Source organism: Cylas formicarius, unplaced genomic scaffold (assembly GCF_029955315.1).
Source record: "Cylas formicarius isolate icCylForm1 unplaced genomic scaffold, icCylForm1.1 PGA_scaffold_3__17_contigs__length_32017465, whole genome shotgun sequence".
NCBI lineage: Eukaryota > Metazoa > Arthropoda > Insecta > Coleoptera > Brentidae > Cylas > Cylas formicarius.
Genome location: NW_026844326.1, coordinates 20,697,230 through 20,712,447, shown reverse-complemented (window position 1 = coordinate 20,712,447; position 15,218 = coordinate 20,697,230). Strand labels below are relative to the sequence as shown.

At 34.2% G+C, this 15,218-nt stretch overlaps 1 protein-coding gene across 2 annotated transcripts in view; it reads right to left on the bottom strand.

The window, feature by feature from the left end:
• The window catches only part of LOC132698942 (putative polypeptide N-acetylgalactosaminyltransferase 9), a 111,566-nt gene that overhangs the window by 56,092 nt on the left and 40,256 nt on the right, over nt 1-15,218 (bottom strand). For both annotated transcript variants that reach the window (XM_060665283.1, XM_060665282.1), the window contains exons 2-4: nt 11,558-11,973; nt 8,592-8,760; nt 2,691-2,799 (exon numbers count right to left, since the gene is read on the bottom strand). In XM_060665283.1, coding sequence (XP_060521266.1) covers nt 2,691-2,799; nt 8,592-8,760; nt 11,558-11,710 — 431 coding nt within the window. In that variant the 5' untranslated portion in view covers nt 11,711-11,973. The remainder of the gene's footprint in view (nt 1-2,690; nt 2,800-8,591; nt 8,761-11,557; nt 11,974-15,218) is intronic.

Genomic DNA, 15,218 nt, shown 5'->3' with positions numbered 1-15,218 from the left:
GTCCGCATTTCTAAGAGCATAGCGCGGCCCAAACAAGAGCTAACACGACAAAAACAGGTTTACGAAATAACAAAAATAATGATGGACAAAATTAAGAATAAAGATATCAAGGATAAGTGCAAGAATCAGAGAGTTACTTTATGGGTTCAAAGGAGGGGAGCAGAGTAGAGTGCGCAAGTATTAAGAATGAATAGAGACCGGTTGATGAGGAATATTCACGACAACGTCCATTTAAGAACAGAAGTCGAAAGAGGTGGAAGGACGCTCTGAATTAAACAGGTTCTAGACCTATTAATAATAATAAGAAGATCGTTGTGGTATTGTTTGGTCCAAATGAACATTTGCCCAACGTTATGATTTAATCCATATCCATCAAAATACATATTGGAACTTATATTGTTATGTTTTATGTTATCTTTAGGTATATTGTATAGTTATCGTTGTAATTAATTTTCAACATTATTGGAATTGAAACTCATATTTCTTTTGCTATAATATGAAGGGGGGTTTAATTTAAAAAAAAAAGTCTCCAATACTTTTGAAGTTTGAAACTCTTTGAAAACCTAGTATTCCGTGAAACTTAGAATGAATATAAATCTGTATATTTAGCAGGAGATTGTGAACTAGTACCTTACTTAAAAAGAATAATTCTTTTAAAAAGTTTTTGTATTTGCGGGACCTTAGTTCGTAGAGTCGTTCGATAAAAATGAACTGTGATCAGTTTTTTTCTTTATTTTATTCTTTCTTTATTCTTGTTTAAACAAAAAATCGCAGAGGAATATACCATTATCCCGAGAGGAAATGAAAAAAAAAAGAACGATGGAAACAATGATAAGCAAAAATAAATTATACCTAAATCGTATTTAAGCGCTTAAACGTAAATAGACACTCCATCTGAAGTCGAAAGACGATTCCCTCAGGAATCGGAATTTGTTTGCCTGGTTACGGGCGGGCGGTGAACTTGATTTGGGCGATAAGTGGTGCAACAACAACGACAATCAAAACAATTATAAGCATTTTTATTAATGACAGATAGGCTATTTTAGAAAAGTTCAGAGCACTAAAACGGGAAATTTAGTATAGTTCCGCTCAAATTTACCATCGGCGTAAGTAAACTTTGCGCAATAAAATTATAAAAATTTTGAAAAATCAAAAATATAATAACATTCTATTTGACTTTATAATAAAATAAATAAAATTGAATATCGTATAGCGTATTATCTTGAATGTAAGTGAAATTATTTGAAAATGTTGTCGACTTTGCAAGAGAACTAACAAAATAGGAATGGTAAGGAGAAATATTTGGCTGCACATAAAAAATACTATCTTGCAAGTCATTTTTTATTATTTCTTATTTTTTATTATTTATTTTTATTATTTTTAGTATTTCCATTTTTTATTACTTTCCACTATGAATAATATTACGAAATTTATATGAAATTATTGGGAAATTTTTCTGATGGAGTAAGATAAATTTTCAAATTGTGGGTCTATCTTCCTCTCCTGAAGGATTTTGTCCAAACTCGTATTTCCATGAGATCCGCTAAGAATTTGTTTAAATTTATGGAAAATATGGAAGAAATTGTAGCCTTTTTCAAATTAAGAACAAAAATACTTGACATGCCATATATAAACTTGACTATTTTTGGAAGACGTTTCTCTGCGTGATTTTAAGACAGAAAAAAATGTGTTTGCTTAATAGGAAAATACATTCAAAAATCCGGGATTAAAAAAAATATTGTTCGGTATCTTGAAAACAAAGTATTTCCGGACGTACTTTTGTAACGACTTCATCTTTATATCGAAAGTAGAAGTCAATTCCGAACGTCTTTGGTCGCCCCGGATACGCCTTGTCGTCCCGGAGTCCCGTTACGGGCTCAAAAAAATCGGCTACGGGACGGCCGAGAAAAACAAAGAAAATCGTAAAAATGAAAATATAAGGAAGGATGCGAGCGTCGCGAGACAATTTCCTTAATTAAAGAATACTTCGTTTGTCGTTAATTTTTCTACCCCGTGGGCGAGACGCGCCTGAGTCCTCACCGTACCCGGAAGACGCGGCTCGTCGTAAATTCGGTTTTTATTCGCTCCGGATTTTATTGGGTGAGCGGTGGAAGGGGGTTGAGGGCGGGGGGAGGGGAGCGATGACTCAATTGTGAAGTCGTTTTAGGGCTTTTCCGACCGGGAAATAAAACGAATTTGGACTTATTTGGATGTCGGCGGTATAGAGATTTTGCACCCCATACCCCCAATACACATCCCTATAATATAATATATCCAAAAATTGGAAATACAAAATGTATGATCCTGAACTATCGTATATTCCTGTCCAATTAAATTACGTTTGCTTTTTTTAAACCAATTTCTTACAATAAAAAAAAGCCTATTCATCACTGTACAGATTCCTACTTACTAGATGTTGGGGTTAATTATCATTGTCAAATATAAGTATATTGTCATTTTTTAAAAATATTTAATAGAAATGATCATTTTGTTTTTTTTTTGACCACCAGAAAATTATAAATTTACAAAAATATGACAGTCAATTGAGATTTAAAATTTCCCGATATGCATTTATTTAATCTGACTGGTGCCAATTCAACTTTTCGTCATTTACAATCCTATAGCGTAACTTAAACGAAAAGCACGTATATCCGGACCATTCTGTACTGAAAAAGAGGAATAAAGCTTACCATTCGTCTCTCGGATCGGGTAAACTCCTATGTACGCTAATCATGTCGCTGGCATATTGATTGAAAGCGTTTTTCATCCACCCATCGTCCACCATTTTTTTTACGTCGCCTATAACGTAAAAGACAACAATTACAGTTATGCAGACCTATCGTAACAAAAACAATTCTTAATTCTGCGGAGAATTGGCGTGAAATATGATTAATATTATTATTGTTTATAAGGAATTACATTTCTAACACAAGAAATCCCTATCAGACATTACACAAGCCTTAAAAAAACAAAATAGTAATGTAATAGGGAGATATCAGCATGTGGTTTTAAACAGACAGATACAAATTATAGTTTTATTTTTACTCATTTCTTAGAAACGCGTGAGTCTTTACTATATTATAATAAGATAAGCAAGACGTTTTGACGCACCTAAGTCCAAATTTTTAAGGCTGTAATAAAGGTATTATATTATAATAATAACTATTTAATTAATAAAAATAAAAATTAAAATTAATAATGTTAGATAAGGCAATTTATTATCAATTTTTGCAGTCAAAATAAATAGACTATTTAATGTAAGAGACAGTCGATGTACCTCTTTATGTTAAGGTTAGGTCTTAAATTGTACTGAATATCTGAGTTTCTTGAGAGCATATAAACATTAGAGTCGTTTTTTACATAAGTGGTACAATTTTTCTGATAGGAGTGCTATAGCTCTATAATTTGAAATAATTGTTGCACCGCAAGTTATAATTAATGAGATATATCCTCGGTTCTACAATAGTGTCGACCAACACCTGAAAAAAACTGAAACAGTTTTTTTTTCAGTCAAGCTCTGAAGAAGCCAACAGGATGATTGGCGAAACGTCAGCAATTTCGACTAAGCAAAAACCGACGCAGGAGGAATCGAGAAGTTTTGTAAAAATCAATAAAAAAATAATAATAATTAATAATCAATAATCGAAAAACAAAAATAACAATTCAACTTTAACAGGCTGATGCAAGTTTTCCTCTTGCTTTGACGTCATCAACCTGCACGTCTTTTTGAGAAACAGTCTGTATATGAAGTCGGTCCTAGATGCAAATCCAATTTATTGTTAATATGAATGATCAATCATTCACAGTATGCATATGAAAAATTACCACTGCTCTGTGACCATGCATGTTTGACAAAGGTTATGAGACATATGTAATGTAATACGAGTTGAATTTGGTGTGGTACCTATGTCAATGATGGTAATGGCAGCCAATTAGAGAACGTGAGAACTGTTTCGAACTTTTGCAAAATAGTAAAAGTATGGCGTCGGTTTTCGGGGATATGGAAATTAAGTTCCCCAAACTGACACAGGATAACTATTTCGCGTGGTCGACAAGAGTGAAGACTCATCCAGAAGGGATGTTGGGAAGCTATCGAGCCTGGTTTTTTTGCAAAAGCCGTCCTTACGGAAACGCAGAAATCACAAAATTCGAGGGCTTTCGCATTTTTTGGTCAATGATAGTTACTTAAATGACAATGGAGACTGTACCCGAGTGAAGGATGCATGGAAGATATTGAGTTGTTCAACACAACGAAGGATGAAGAGTGCAATGTACAGGATTACATCGGTAGGTAATTATCGCAAAATTTCACAAGTTGGTATTGAGCTGTCAGACCAAACCCTTGTTTTAATTGTTCTCATTGGTCTTCCTATGGCAAAATAAGGGGTCTGGAGAGAATTGTGAACTGTAAACTGAAAACTGTGAAAGCAAAAGGACTGTTGGAAGAAAAACCAATGAAAGATGATTCTAATGTAGCTGGCACTGCCCTAAGTAGCAAGTTGGAGACGCAGAAGAAAAATTGTTCCAGGTAGGTTTCACAAATGATGAAAAGTACTGCGTCATCATTAATGCAGAAAAACGAAAAGAAAGCAGCAGTTTTAACAAACATGTTCATGCTCGGGGGCGACAGATCACATGATGTTCGATGAGAGTCTATTTGAAACCTTGAGAAGAGAGCCTGGAAATATGAGGTAAGGTGATGGAAACCCAATAAATACAGAAGGTATTGGAACTGTGCGCATGAAAATCTCAAATGAATGTGGTGACGGTACTGTGCTGTTGACCGGGGTACTCTACCTCGCTGAAGGATAACATCATTTCTATGATTTATAAGACTTGAAAATAAGAACTGTGAAATCGTCATCAATGATGGGAAGGCAGTTGTCACTCGTGAAGGTAACTTCAACAGAAAACTTTGATGGTACACTTCAAAAAATGCAAAAGAAGTTAGATGGAGTCTCTCTTACAACATGGCATGAGAGGTTAGATCATATACACCTTGAGGCAATGAAAGATATTCCTGTGGACTATGGTAGCACGGAGATTGAAAGTAACATGGTCAAAAACTGTGAGACGTACATAAAGTCGAAAATGAAGAAATTACCATTTCCCAAGTCAGCAGAAAAGATGGCGAGTCCATTCAGACCTCATGAGAAAAATAAAACCACAGTCTCGACATATCAGTCATGTCATTCGAACTTCTGTGTTTAACCGGTCATGGGATACAGAAGTCCCAAATGATATTTATTTCTAATTTGACTGCCATGTTCAAATTAAATCGTGCGACCCACGACGTTCTGGTCGAACACACGGCAATTTCATCCGGACATTGTTTATTAATGCACCTTCAACCCCCTAGCGTGCAGAGGGAGACGGGTGGGCGTCAATTCCCGTAGGTATCGGATCTCGACTTCTAGAGAGCGCATCCAGGGCAACGTTCTGAAAATTTTACATAGTGCCCGCACACACACACACACACACACACACATACACATACGTCGGCCCCTTTCCACTACGCGCGTTGCGGATCCATTTCTCACGCGGGGCTTCCCAGAGGAATACTACGACTAACTTTACCCCACACACACGCGGAACGCCGCAGAGGGAAAATGGCGGGAGAACGGAACAAACGATTCTTTTCCCACCGAAAACGTATTTGGTTTCGTCGAGGAAGTTTTCACGAGCTCCAGTAGCGTGCATCAACCTCCGGATATAGTGTTTTCCAATATATTATTCGCTTCTGATTGAACTGAAATAAAAGTAACCGCGGTTTCGGCTAATAAGAAATAATAAGAAATAACGATAGAGGAAATAAAGTAGGTGCTGAGAAAAATGGGAAATTGAAGATTCTCAGATCCGGAAGGTAATACAGTAGACCTGCCTTAAATATACTAATAGATATTTTAATATTAACACATAAGAAGGAGTCAAAAAATGATAGAACTATAGAAGTATCAGTGCAACAGTGACCATTGGTTGGCAGGTATGGAAGCATTATTACGGTGCCCTTGGAAAGGTACTTGCACACAGTAGAAGAGCAAAGCGGTTTCACAGAATGACGATCCAATGTCGATAGCACCATTACCAAGACTATAAAAAAAGATGACTACAAGAAGCATCTTATTTTTATCGAAACGAGAATCAAGGTGAGCAGAAGGTAATTAAAATTGAGTGACGAGTGGCCGATGGTACATCGACTATATAATACGGAAAAAATATTAGATATACAGCGAATTGAATATCAATAATTAAAAGAGCAATTTTGAGGCCCATTTTAAAAAGAAAATATATGTCCTAAATGTAACTTTTGAGATACAAGATAGTAAAGTTTTTGAATTTTTTTTTATAGCTTTATATATTTTTATGAAATTTGGCACGCAAGTACTATATATCGAGAGGCATTGTTTAGTGTAATACAATTATTTTTAAATACACCAGTGGCGGGCGTACAAAATTTCACATTTGGCAGACATTGATACTAGGCCACCGATTTCTCTTAAAATAAAAATTATTCTTACAATCTCCAATAATTTCTAAAGAATTTTAATTTCTAGATTTCCTTCAATCCGATGTACGGTTTACGTTTAAAAAAATAAATACATAAATAAATAAAAACAGTTGCAAAATGTATACATCAACAACAATTTTCGGTAAATGGACATAATTATCGCCGGTTTTTAGAAGAGGATTTGGCAATATTGCTAGAAAAAGTACCATATTTAATTATGAATGCGGTTAGTGTTGCAGTAAGAGAATATTTAAATCACACATTTAATAACAGATGAGTTGGTCGCCGCGGACCTCAACCATGGTCCCTAGGTCCCAGATTTAAATAGTTATCGCACCCCAGTTGACACTATAGAATAGCTGAAGGTACTGGAGGTACACTTCAAAGAGTGCGCGGCCTTATGAGAAAGAACTAAAGCGCGTGTAGGTGAAGGACACTTTCAACAACTTATCTGGTTTCTATGTTCGACATTTTTTCAAAAAGTTTGTTATTAATTTATTATCAGACTATTTTGCTAAAAATAGGTGTGGGTAGTGAATTTTTTTAATTAGAACCGTTTATTATTTATCTGTTGTTACGATATTATGTTATTTCGTTAACACTGTAAAAGTAAAGAGAACAGTATCATGTTTTTTTTTCTGAGGAAGACTTCTTGGTAATTATAACTAGAGATTTTGTTTTAGATAGATATTTTATTTTTCACAACAAAAGTTCTCGATTTAACCAGCGCAGTGGAGACCTAATTAATTAAATTTTCACTTAAAAATAAACTAATTTTATTAACGATATTGTTATGACCATGCAGAGAAGTTTCTATTTTTTTTAAGCGAAAACCGTATATCGGATTGAAAAAAAAAGAAATTAAATTTCTTTAGAAATGACTGGAAGTTGTAAGAATTATTTTCAGTTTAAGAAAAATCAGTGGCGTACCATCAAGGTCTGCCAAAATAGACAGGTGAAATAATGCCTCTTCATACATAGTACATGTGTACCAAATTTAATTAAAATATCTGAAATGGTATTACAGATATTAAAAAAATATATTTTTTTTTTTGAAAACTTTACCACCCGGTATCGCAAAAGTTAAGACGTTTAGGACATATGTTCATATGAAGTTTTCTTTTAAAATGAACCCAAAAATCGCCCCCTTAATATTCAATTAGAAAACACCCTGTATAGTGAGGTTGGTGAATATAAAAATATCCTATCGCATTAATCAAGCAAAGCAAATAAATTCAACTCGTTATAATAGTCAAATAATATACATAAACAAAATGTACAAAAGGATTATTTACAAATCTTCTGGATTCCTTCTGTGTCCGTCACTGGTAACTGACGACACGGCGCATTAATTCAACCTCAGTAGCTTTTGCAGAATCCTATCTAAAATGAACTTCAGAGATGACCTCATAAATCTGCGATAAAGTCACTTTTCGACACGAATCAATTTTTCGTCTAAAATTTTTTTCGTCTTTTACCAATAACTTGCTTTTCCCCTCCCACGCCACTGGACGACTTGCCGCTTTCGCACCTTCAACTTTGCTCTCCTGTTCGGGGTGCAATTTCCCCAAATGACTTTAACGAGAAACGATTGAATGTTTCAGAGGGGGATGCCGAAGACACAAAACTCGCGACAACGACAACTAAGTATTCGAATAAAACGCAAAAACTGATCTAATCAGAAATGGGATTGCAATTGAATAAATTTACGTCCAGTGGTCTTTCTTGTTCGATTCCCGAAGTTATTCAAGTTACCTTGAACTTCGAACCAAATCCACTTCAAGGAACCAGAAGTAATATTACCGACCACTAAACAGGAGAGGGGCTGAATATTCTACGATCCATATTAAGCAATTACAGATCACACTAGCACTGAAATCACCACCATTGTGTTTGGAGAAAGAAAAAAAAACAAAGGAAGTAATTAGAAGCATCAAGTTTTGAAAACTGGTATTGGACACTATTTTTCTGTCAGGATTTGAGGAGCACATCTATCATAGCACATCTATCATTCCCCATCCTTTATTCGAAGACGAATATTTTGATAGGGGAGTTGAAATCCTAAATGCTAGTTTTATATTACCTGTCAAATTAGTCGGTAGTTGAACGGCTTTGCCCATCTCTCCAGGCAACTCTTGCGGTGGTGCTAACACTAGATTTTCTTCGTCTTTTTTCTGAGGAACTTCAGGGAGTGCCGTTTGGAACGGCATGATTCTGGCAGCGGGTGCAGGTAAATCAGCATGGTCGCGAGCCTATGACAAAAATATACTCTTACATATCTAATTTTATTCATATCGTTTTAAATTAAAGCAAAAGTATTTAAATAACAGAATTAAAAATAAATAAAGCTCAATGATAGTAGGAGAAAAAGAAAACTATGAGCAGTTTTGGTGACAGGATGGTTTGGCATCGAAGTGACAGGTTATTTTAGAAGGTTCTTGTCAGTTATCGATGAATAAAACGATTTTGAGGGAGCTGCGCACTTCGAGATTTTTTATATATACGTATCTATAAGCACATTGAAATTGAACTGAGGTGGCTTTTACTTGATGAAAAGCCATTTATCACAATAAATAAGAACTAATATATAATTTCGTGAAAATCTGAACTTTTAGTTCTTATTTATTTTCACATTGAAATTGTATTAGGTAGTTGATATTTGAAAATAATAATTATGCATTTAAAAAAGTCTAGGATATTTTTCAAATCTTAATCTTCAATAGGCAGTTTTGATTATCGTAACAACCTTTTCCCAGCAATAAAACATAGATAAGCAAACAAAACATGCAAAATATTACCGTCTAAGGATAGCTTATAGGGTGGTTCGTATTAGTTGCTTTAAAAAACAACCGCGACTTATAAGATTTCGCAAAATAAAGGTAAATTCTGCTTGCCTAAGTGACGCGCTAACCATTTTTTTTGTTAAAATATTTGCTACTGATTAAGTTTTTTTTGCTGTCTCCATACTTAAAATTCAGTAATAAATAATCTCGAGGAAGAAAACTTTTATGGAAAAATATCAAATACCAGAAATTTCAAGTTAATCCGATAAGGGGAATGTTATCTCACACGAGGGAAACTAATTTAAGCGTTAATCGTTACATAAATACCTGGTGATATTTTAAGATTTAAGCCGTGTTTAAGCTAGATGACGAAAATTTGATATTCGTTTAAAAGGAGTCGGAGTAAAGAAAAACAGTATTAAACTTTCTGCAAAATAAATGACAATGGGACTTCAAAGTGGTTTTTAATTTGAACAAGCGTATCTGAATTTGATGATGATAATTTTGTAAGAAATATTGATTTTTAATTTTGTTGTTCTACTTTTATACCGAGTATTCAAAAATTAAAGGCAAAATTATGAAAAAATTATGATAATTATAACAATATCATTAATTTTAGGTCGATTATTTTTAATTATATTAATATTTATAATCCCATTGTTACTACTTAAAGAGCAAAAATATATATTTGCTACTATTTATACAAGGTGCTAACAAAATGGATTTTATTCAAATTTGATCATATGCGAAACTAGTAAACCATTAAAGGTGCAATGTCGGTCAAATGAAATAAAAGTTTTATCAATAATTATTTATAATTATCAGGGGTAGACGAGGAAAATGCAATTGTTTGATTTTTTTACAAAAGAAATATACAAAAGTTGTAGTTGTAGTACCAATTTTGAAGTAGTAGTACCAACCAACATTGACATGTTAAATTAAACAAAAAAACTAATCTACTTTTAAAAGTATTCCTTTTTATCTCTTGCCACTCGATTTTAAGAAAATAACAATGGAAAATTGGAATTTTAGTCAATCAAAATTGGGACAACCCGCAGACAAAATAAGTGGATTTCTAAGTAATTTTTTGCATGTTTCTAAAATATCTCTTAGTTAACCTCTGATAATTTAATCTTAATCTTAATTAACCAACTTTTATCTCAATTAACCTCACCTCCAAAAGTAGCAATGCTGCAACCATACCAACTGCATTGCTTATTTTGCAGCGCCATTTGGTGTATGCATATAGCTACTAGATATATGTGTAGAGGCCCTGCATATGCTGGGATTTTTGAAGCCATGATGAAAAAATATATACCGAAGCAAAGTGATATGTGTTAGGTACTAGAGACTTGATAGGCCAAATACAGTTACGCATTCTACGTCACACGATTTTTTCCTGCATGATAAGCTATAGAATATCATATTTTGCATGAAGCATGATGTGACCAAGAATTCCAGTTTGGTCTATTTAATAGTTCCTTCTATCTATCCAGGAAATTTTGAGCACGCGTCTGTATACCCACGATTCAAACGTCTTCAATCTCCTAGATGTTTCCTTGTGTGGAGTGTCCACCTCTCAAGATCAATCAGCAACACCGAAAAGATACAAGCGCCATTCTCACCCTCAAGGCTAGTGAGAGATCTTGGCAGTCAGATATTTCTTCGGTTTCATAAAAGTCGCCCTGGTATTTGAAGTGGTGATCTTTGTCAATTGTCTCGTTGTCTATAGTTAGTTGACCTGTATTGATGTTATTTCTTTTCTATTAACGTTTTAGTTTTACCGATTTTTCCCTGCATGATAATCCATAGAATATCATATTTTGCATGAAGCATGAGGTGACCAAGAATTCCAGTTTGGTCTATTTAATAGTTTCTTCTATCTTTTTTGTTTACTTGTTGTTGCCACTTTATCAATCAGTGTCTGAAGGTCTTCCAGGCAGTCTAGCTATCAGAGCGGTGTCGTCTGCATTTTCCAGTTCTTCTTGATATTAAAGCTCCGAATAAATATTAGGAAGAATCCCTGCCTGATTAACTTTCAGATATTGATTTCTTGTGTCGCCATAGACTCTATGGACCCTATTATAGCTATACGAGTGGACATTATATTAGGAAATTAATTTTAGGCCAAAAAAATGCCGTATAGGAGGACTTAACGTTACCAAAATAGTAAAGCCGATAAAAGGATCTTATCGCCACGCGACAGTTGAATTTAATCGTTCGTTAATCGCCGGATTAAGAAAACCACGCGTCACCAAATACTAACCCCAAACTGTTGCTGTTCTAGCGGCACCGCAATTCTCCTCCTCACCTCCTGGGTGGAATCCCTAAACAGCAACACCGCTATCGTGAACCATGCCGTTCCGATCACCACCACCAGCTTCAATAGTAGAGACCTTTTCCGCCACAGCACGCCCATTATCGTTCGAAGAATGTTTACACACTTTTCTCTTCTCTAGCGCATACTGAAAACGCGATCACACCGTCTACGCGCCACAATCGACTAACTACCGCGAGATTTCGGAATTAGCGTTATCGCTGACGTCGAGATATCAGCGTTTTCTAATCAACATTTTGTAGATATGGTTCGTTTCCTGATATGCAGATGCGTTCGTTACCGCGGACGATGGGACATCTTCGCGTCTGATATGGTCGGTGCGATATGTTCCACCAAGTCGTTATCTGAAACAAGTTTTGGGAAAATTTATTATGCGTCAAAAAGTCGTTGTCAAAGTTCAATTTTTTTTGCTATTATTGCCATAGATAAAAATTGCTCCTACTGTGCTGGCAACGTGATTTGAGTGTCAACTACATTTTACCGCCAAAATATGAATTTCTGTTTATCCATTTTTTTTTTCAAAGAAATTTCCACAGACTACTGTAATACTATTAACATAATTTCCGGATTCCTCCTGTGTCGGTTATTGTTAAATCGAACTTGCTAACGTTTCGCCAATCATCCTGTTGGCCTCTCCAGAGTTTAACTGAAACTGCCTCGCATTTTACGCTGTACCTGCTGATTTATTGTTTGAGGGGGGTGGAGCTAAACGAGGGGCGGGCATAAACACCGTCTCGGGTGACTGATTTCCATATTGGTGACAGGTAGAGACCTGAGTCGCGGTTGGTTGGAGAAGAATTAATTACATGCAAATTTTTTTTTTAGATTTATCGAATAATATTTCTTAGTCTTAGTCTTAAGGCTCTTTCGTGTTCTTTGTGCCTAGTGGATATTTTTCGTCCGGTCTTTCCAATGTATTCTTTGCCGCATATGCATGGAATACTGTAAACTCCCGGCATTTCAAATGAAATTTTGTCTTTGTTTGTTTTGTTGGTATTGGAAGGTTGTGGTAAAGTGTATTTTGTGATGGAACGCTTAATATCTTTAATGTGGAAATTATTAGAGAGAAGAGCAGAGGCAAGGTGTTTTAATTCAGAGTTCAGTGACTCGGGTTGAGATAGGTTTACGGCTTTGTAAGCAAGAGAGTTGATAACCGACGATTTAAGGGGGGGTCGGATGGTGATGTGACGATGCATTAAGGTATCGGTCTGTGTGAGTAGGTTTTCTGTATACAAAATGACTCAATGTTATGTCTGATTTTCTATTTAAAGGAATATCGGAAAATGGAAGGTTGTTATTAGTTTCTAATTCAATTTTAGTGCGTATAGAGCTTAGATGTCTAAGAAAATCTAGTAGGCATTCTTAACCATGAGGCCTAATAACAAAAGAGTCATCGACGTAGCGTTTCTATAATTTTGGTTTTAAATGGAAGGTGCCGAGCGCTTTCTGCTCAAAGGTTCAAAATTTTATTCGATAAAACTAAAATCCTTGCATGTAATCAATTCTTCTACCAACGAAGTCTATAAGCAACTATACAATCTTAACCCGGACTCAGGTCTTTACCTTTCACCAATATGGGAATCAGTCATCCGAGACGATGTTTATGACGCTCATTTAGCTCCGCCCCCTTCAAACTGAAGAAGCCACCATAACAATAACTTATTTATTTATTTATTCAAGATAAAACATTAAAGTGTACAGCGTACACATAAGTTTTCTAATGCTCTCCCTAGATAATCATTAGACAAAGATTTACATGTAAATGTAATAAACTAATTAACCAAACAAGAAAATAAAAAGAACAGGAAATCAAAGTATGATTAATTATTATGTGATTGATTAAACTAACTAAAACTATAGATGGAGTCATAAAACAACAACAATAGCTAGTTTTTTAGTAAAATTAAGATCTATATCTATTTCACTAATTAGTTATTGCATTTGAGTTATTGGAGGGTAATTGCGTAATTGGTATAAAAAAACTCGAAACATAATAAATTTGAGTTTCTTCAATTATTTGAAAACGTGCAATTTTATTAGAGAATGGTCTGTGTATAAATAGAATGTGTGGGTCGAACACAAAATAACGTTAAAAAATGTTTAGGATGTTTTCTATACTGTTTATGTGGTTGAAATACATTAGGTTCCATACCAAACACGGGTATTCTAAGTTTGAGCTGACATTTGTGGTTATATAATGAAATCATAGATTTAGAATTATTGAAATTTCAGAAACTCGCATTGTTACGTTAAGAGTTGTTGACTATTGTTTTAATGTGTTTCTCAAACAATAATTTGGAGTCAAACATTACCACGAGATCCTCGACAAAAGACGTGTTCAAGAAATACATTATTTAAGAAGCAACAATAATTAATTTGTTTCTTTCATAGTATTTCGTAAAACTAATCAAATCTGATTGTAGTTTCCACCAATTAAAAATAGTTTTAATCATCTTAGCTGTAACATCATCAGCAAACCATGAGAACTTGTATCGGAAACAGTGCTTCATATCGTATACTACGAGTGCAAAGAGGAGGGGGCCAAGGTGGTATAGTTGAAGGCTTCCTGTTTTGATTCTACAAGTGTTATGTTACATGTTATATAAGTTAAGCAATTTCATATTATGATGTAGTGGTTATCTTCTGTATAAGGACCAATAAAAAATATTGTTTAGATTGATTTATTTAAATATTAAAATAACATTAATAATAATATTAATTTTCAGGAAACATTATTATAATATTATTATTATTACTATATTCACGAAATACGAATTAAAAAAAATCTCTATTTTGAGAAAGTGAAGTATGTTACATATCTTTTATTTATTTATTTTTTTTTTGGTCAAATAGAACGACTTTTGCTACAGGGTTGTTTCTTATTACAGATTTCAGTACAATCAATACACCATTTAAGAAATGGAAGCCAAATGTTACATATTGCTGATGATACAATTCAAAAACTTCTAGAGATCTTTTTTGTAAAATTTTTTAATTGGATATAAGCCATTTAGTAAAAATGAAATAGAAACGATCAAACCAAATTTCTTATGTCAGCACTCGTCAATAGCTTCTGATCAAATGTTCTGGAAAAACACCCGACTATGATTTTTCTTCAAACACTGTTTCTGAGAAATATTACAAGCCCACTGACTACTAACTAAACTAATTTTTCTAATTCTTCATATCCCACTACTGTAAAACATATTTTACCGCCAAACCAGTGGTGTAATTTTAATGTAGCGGGAGCGCTGCAGATTTACTTTGTTACTTTGTTACTTTGCTAAAACCAATTCAAAACTCGTAAGAGGCTTGAAACTGTCAAAATACAATAAAGTAGAATATTATTTATTAAATTTAATAAATTTGAAAGATCGACTTATACAGAAATTCTTAATTTGCCTAATCGAACATTATTAATTCATCATTTCGCCATTAGCGTTAATGGTGTTTACGTAAAAATCTACTTTCTGTTAATAGAAGTTAGTCAATTTTAATAACGGCCTAGTTAAGGCGAAAAATTGATCGATTTGTGGCGATTTCTGGTTTTATTTCGATGCATGGCGATTACGTCCTACAGCCGGACATT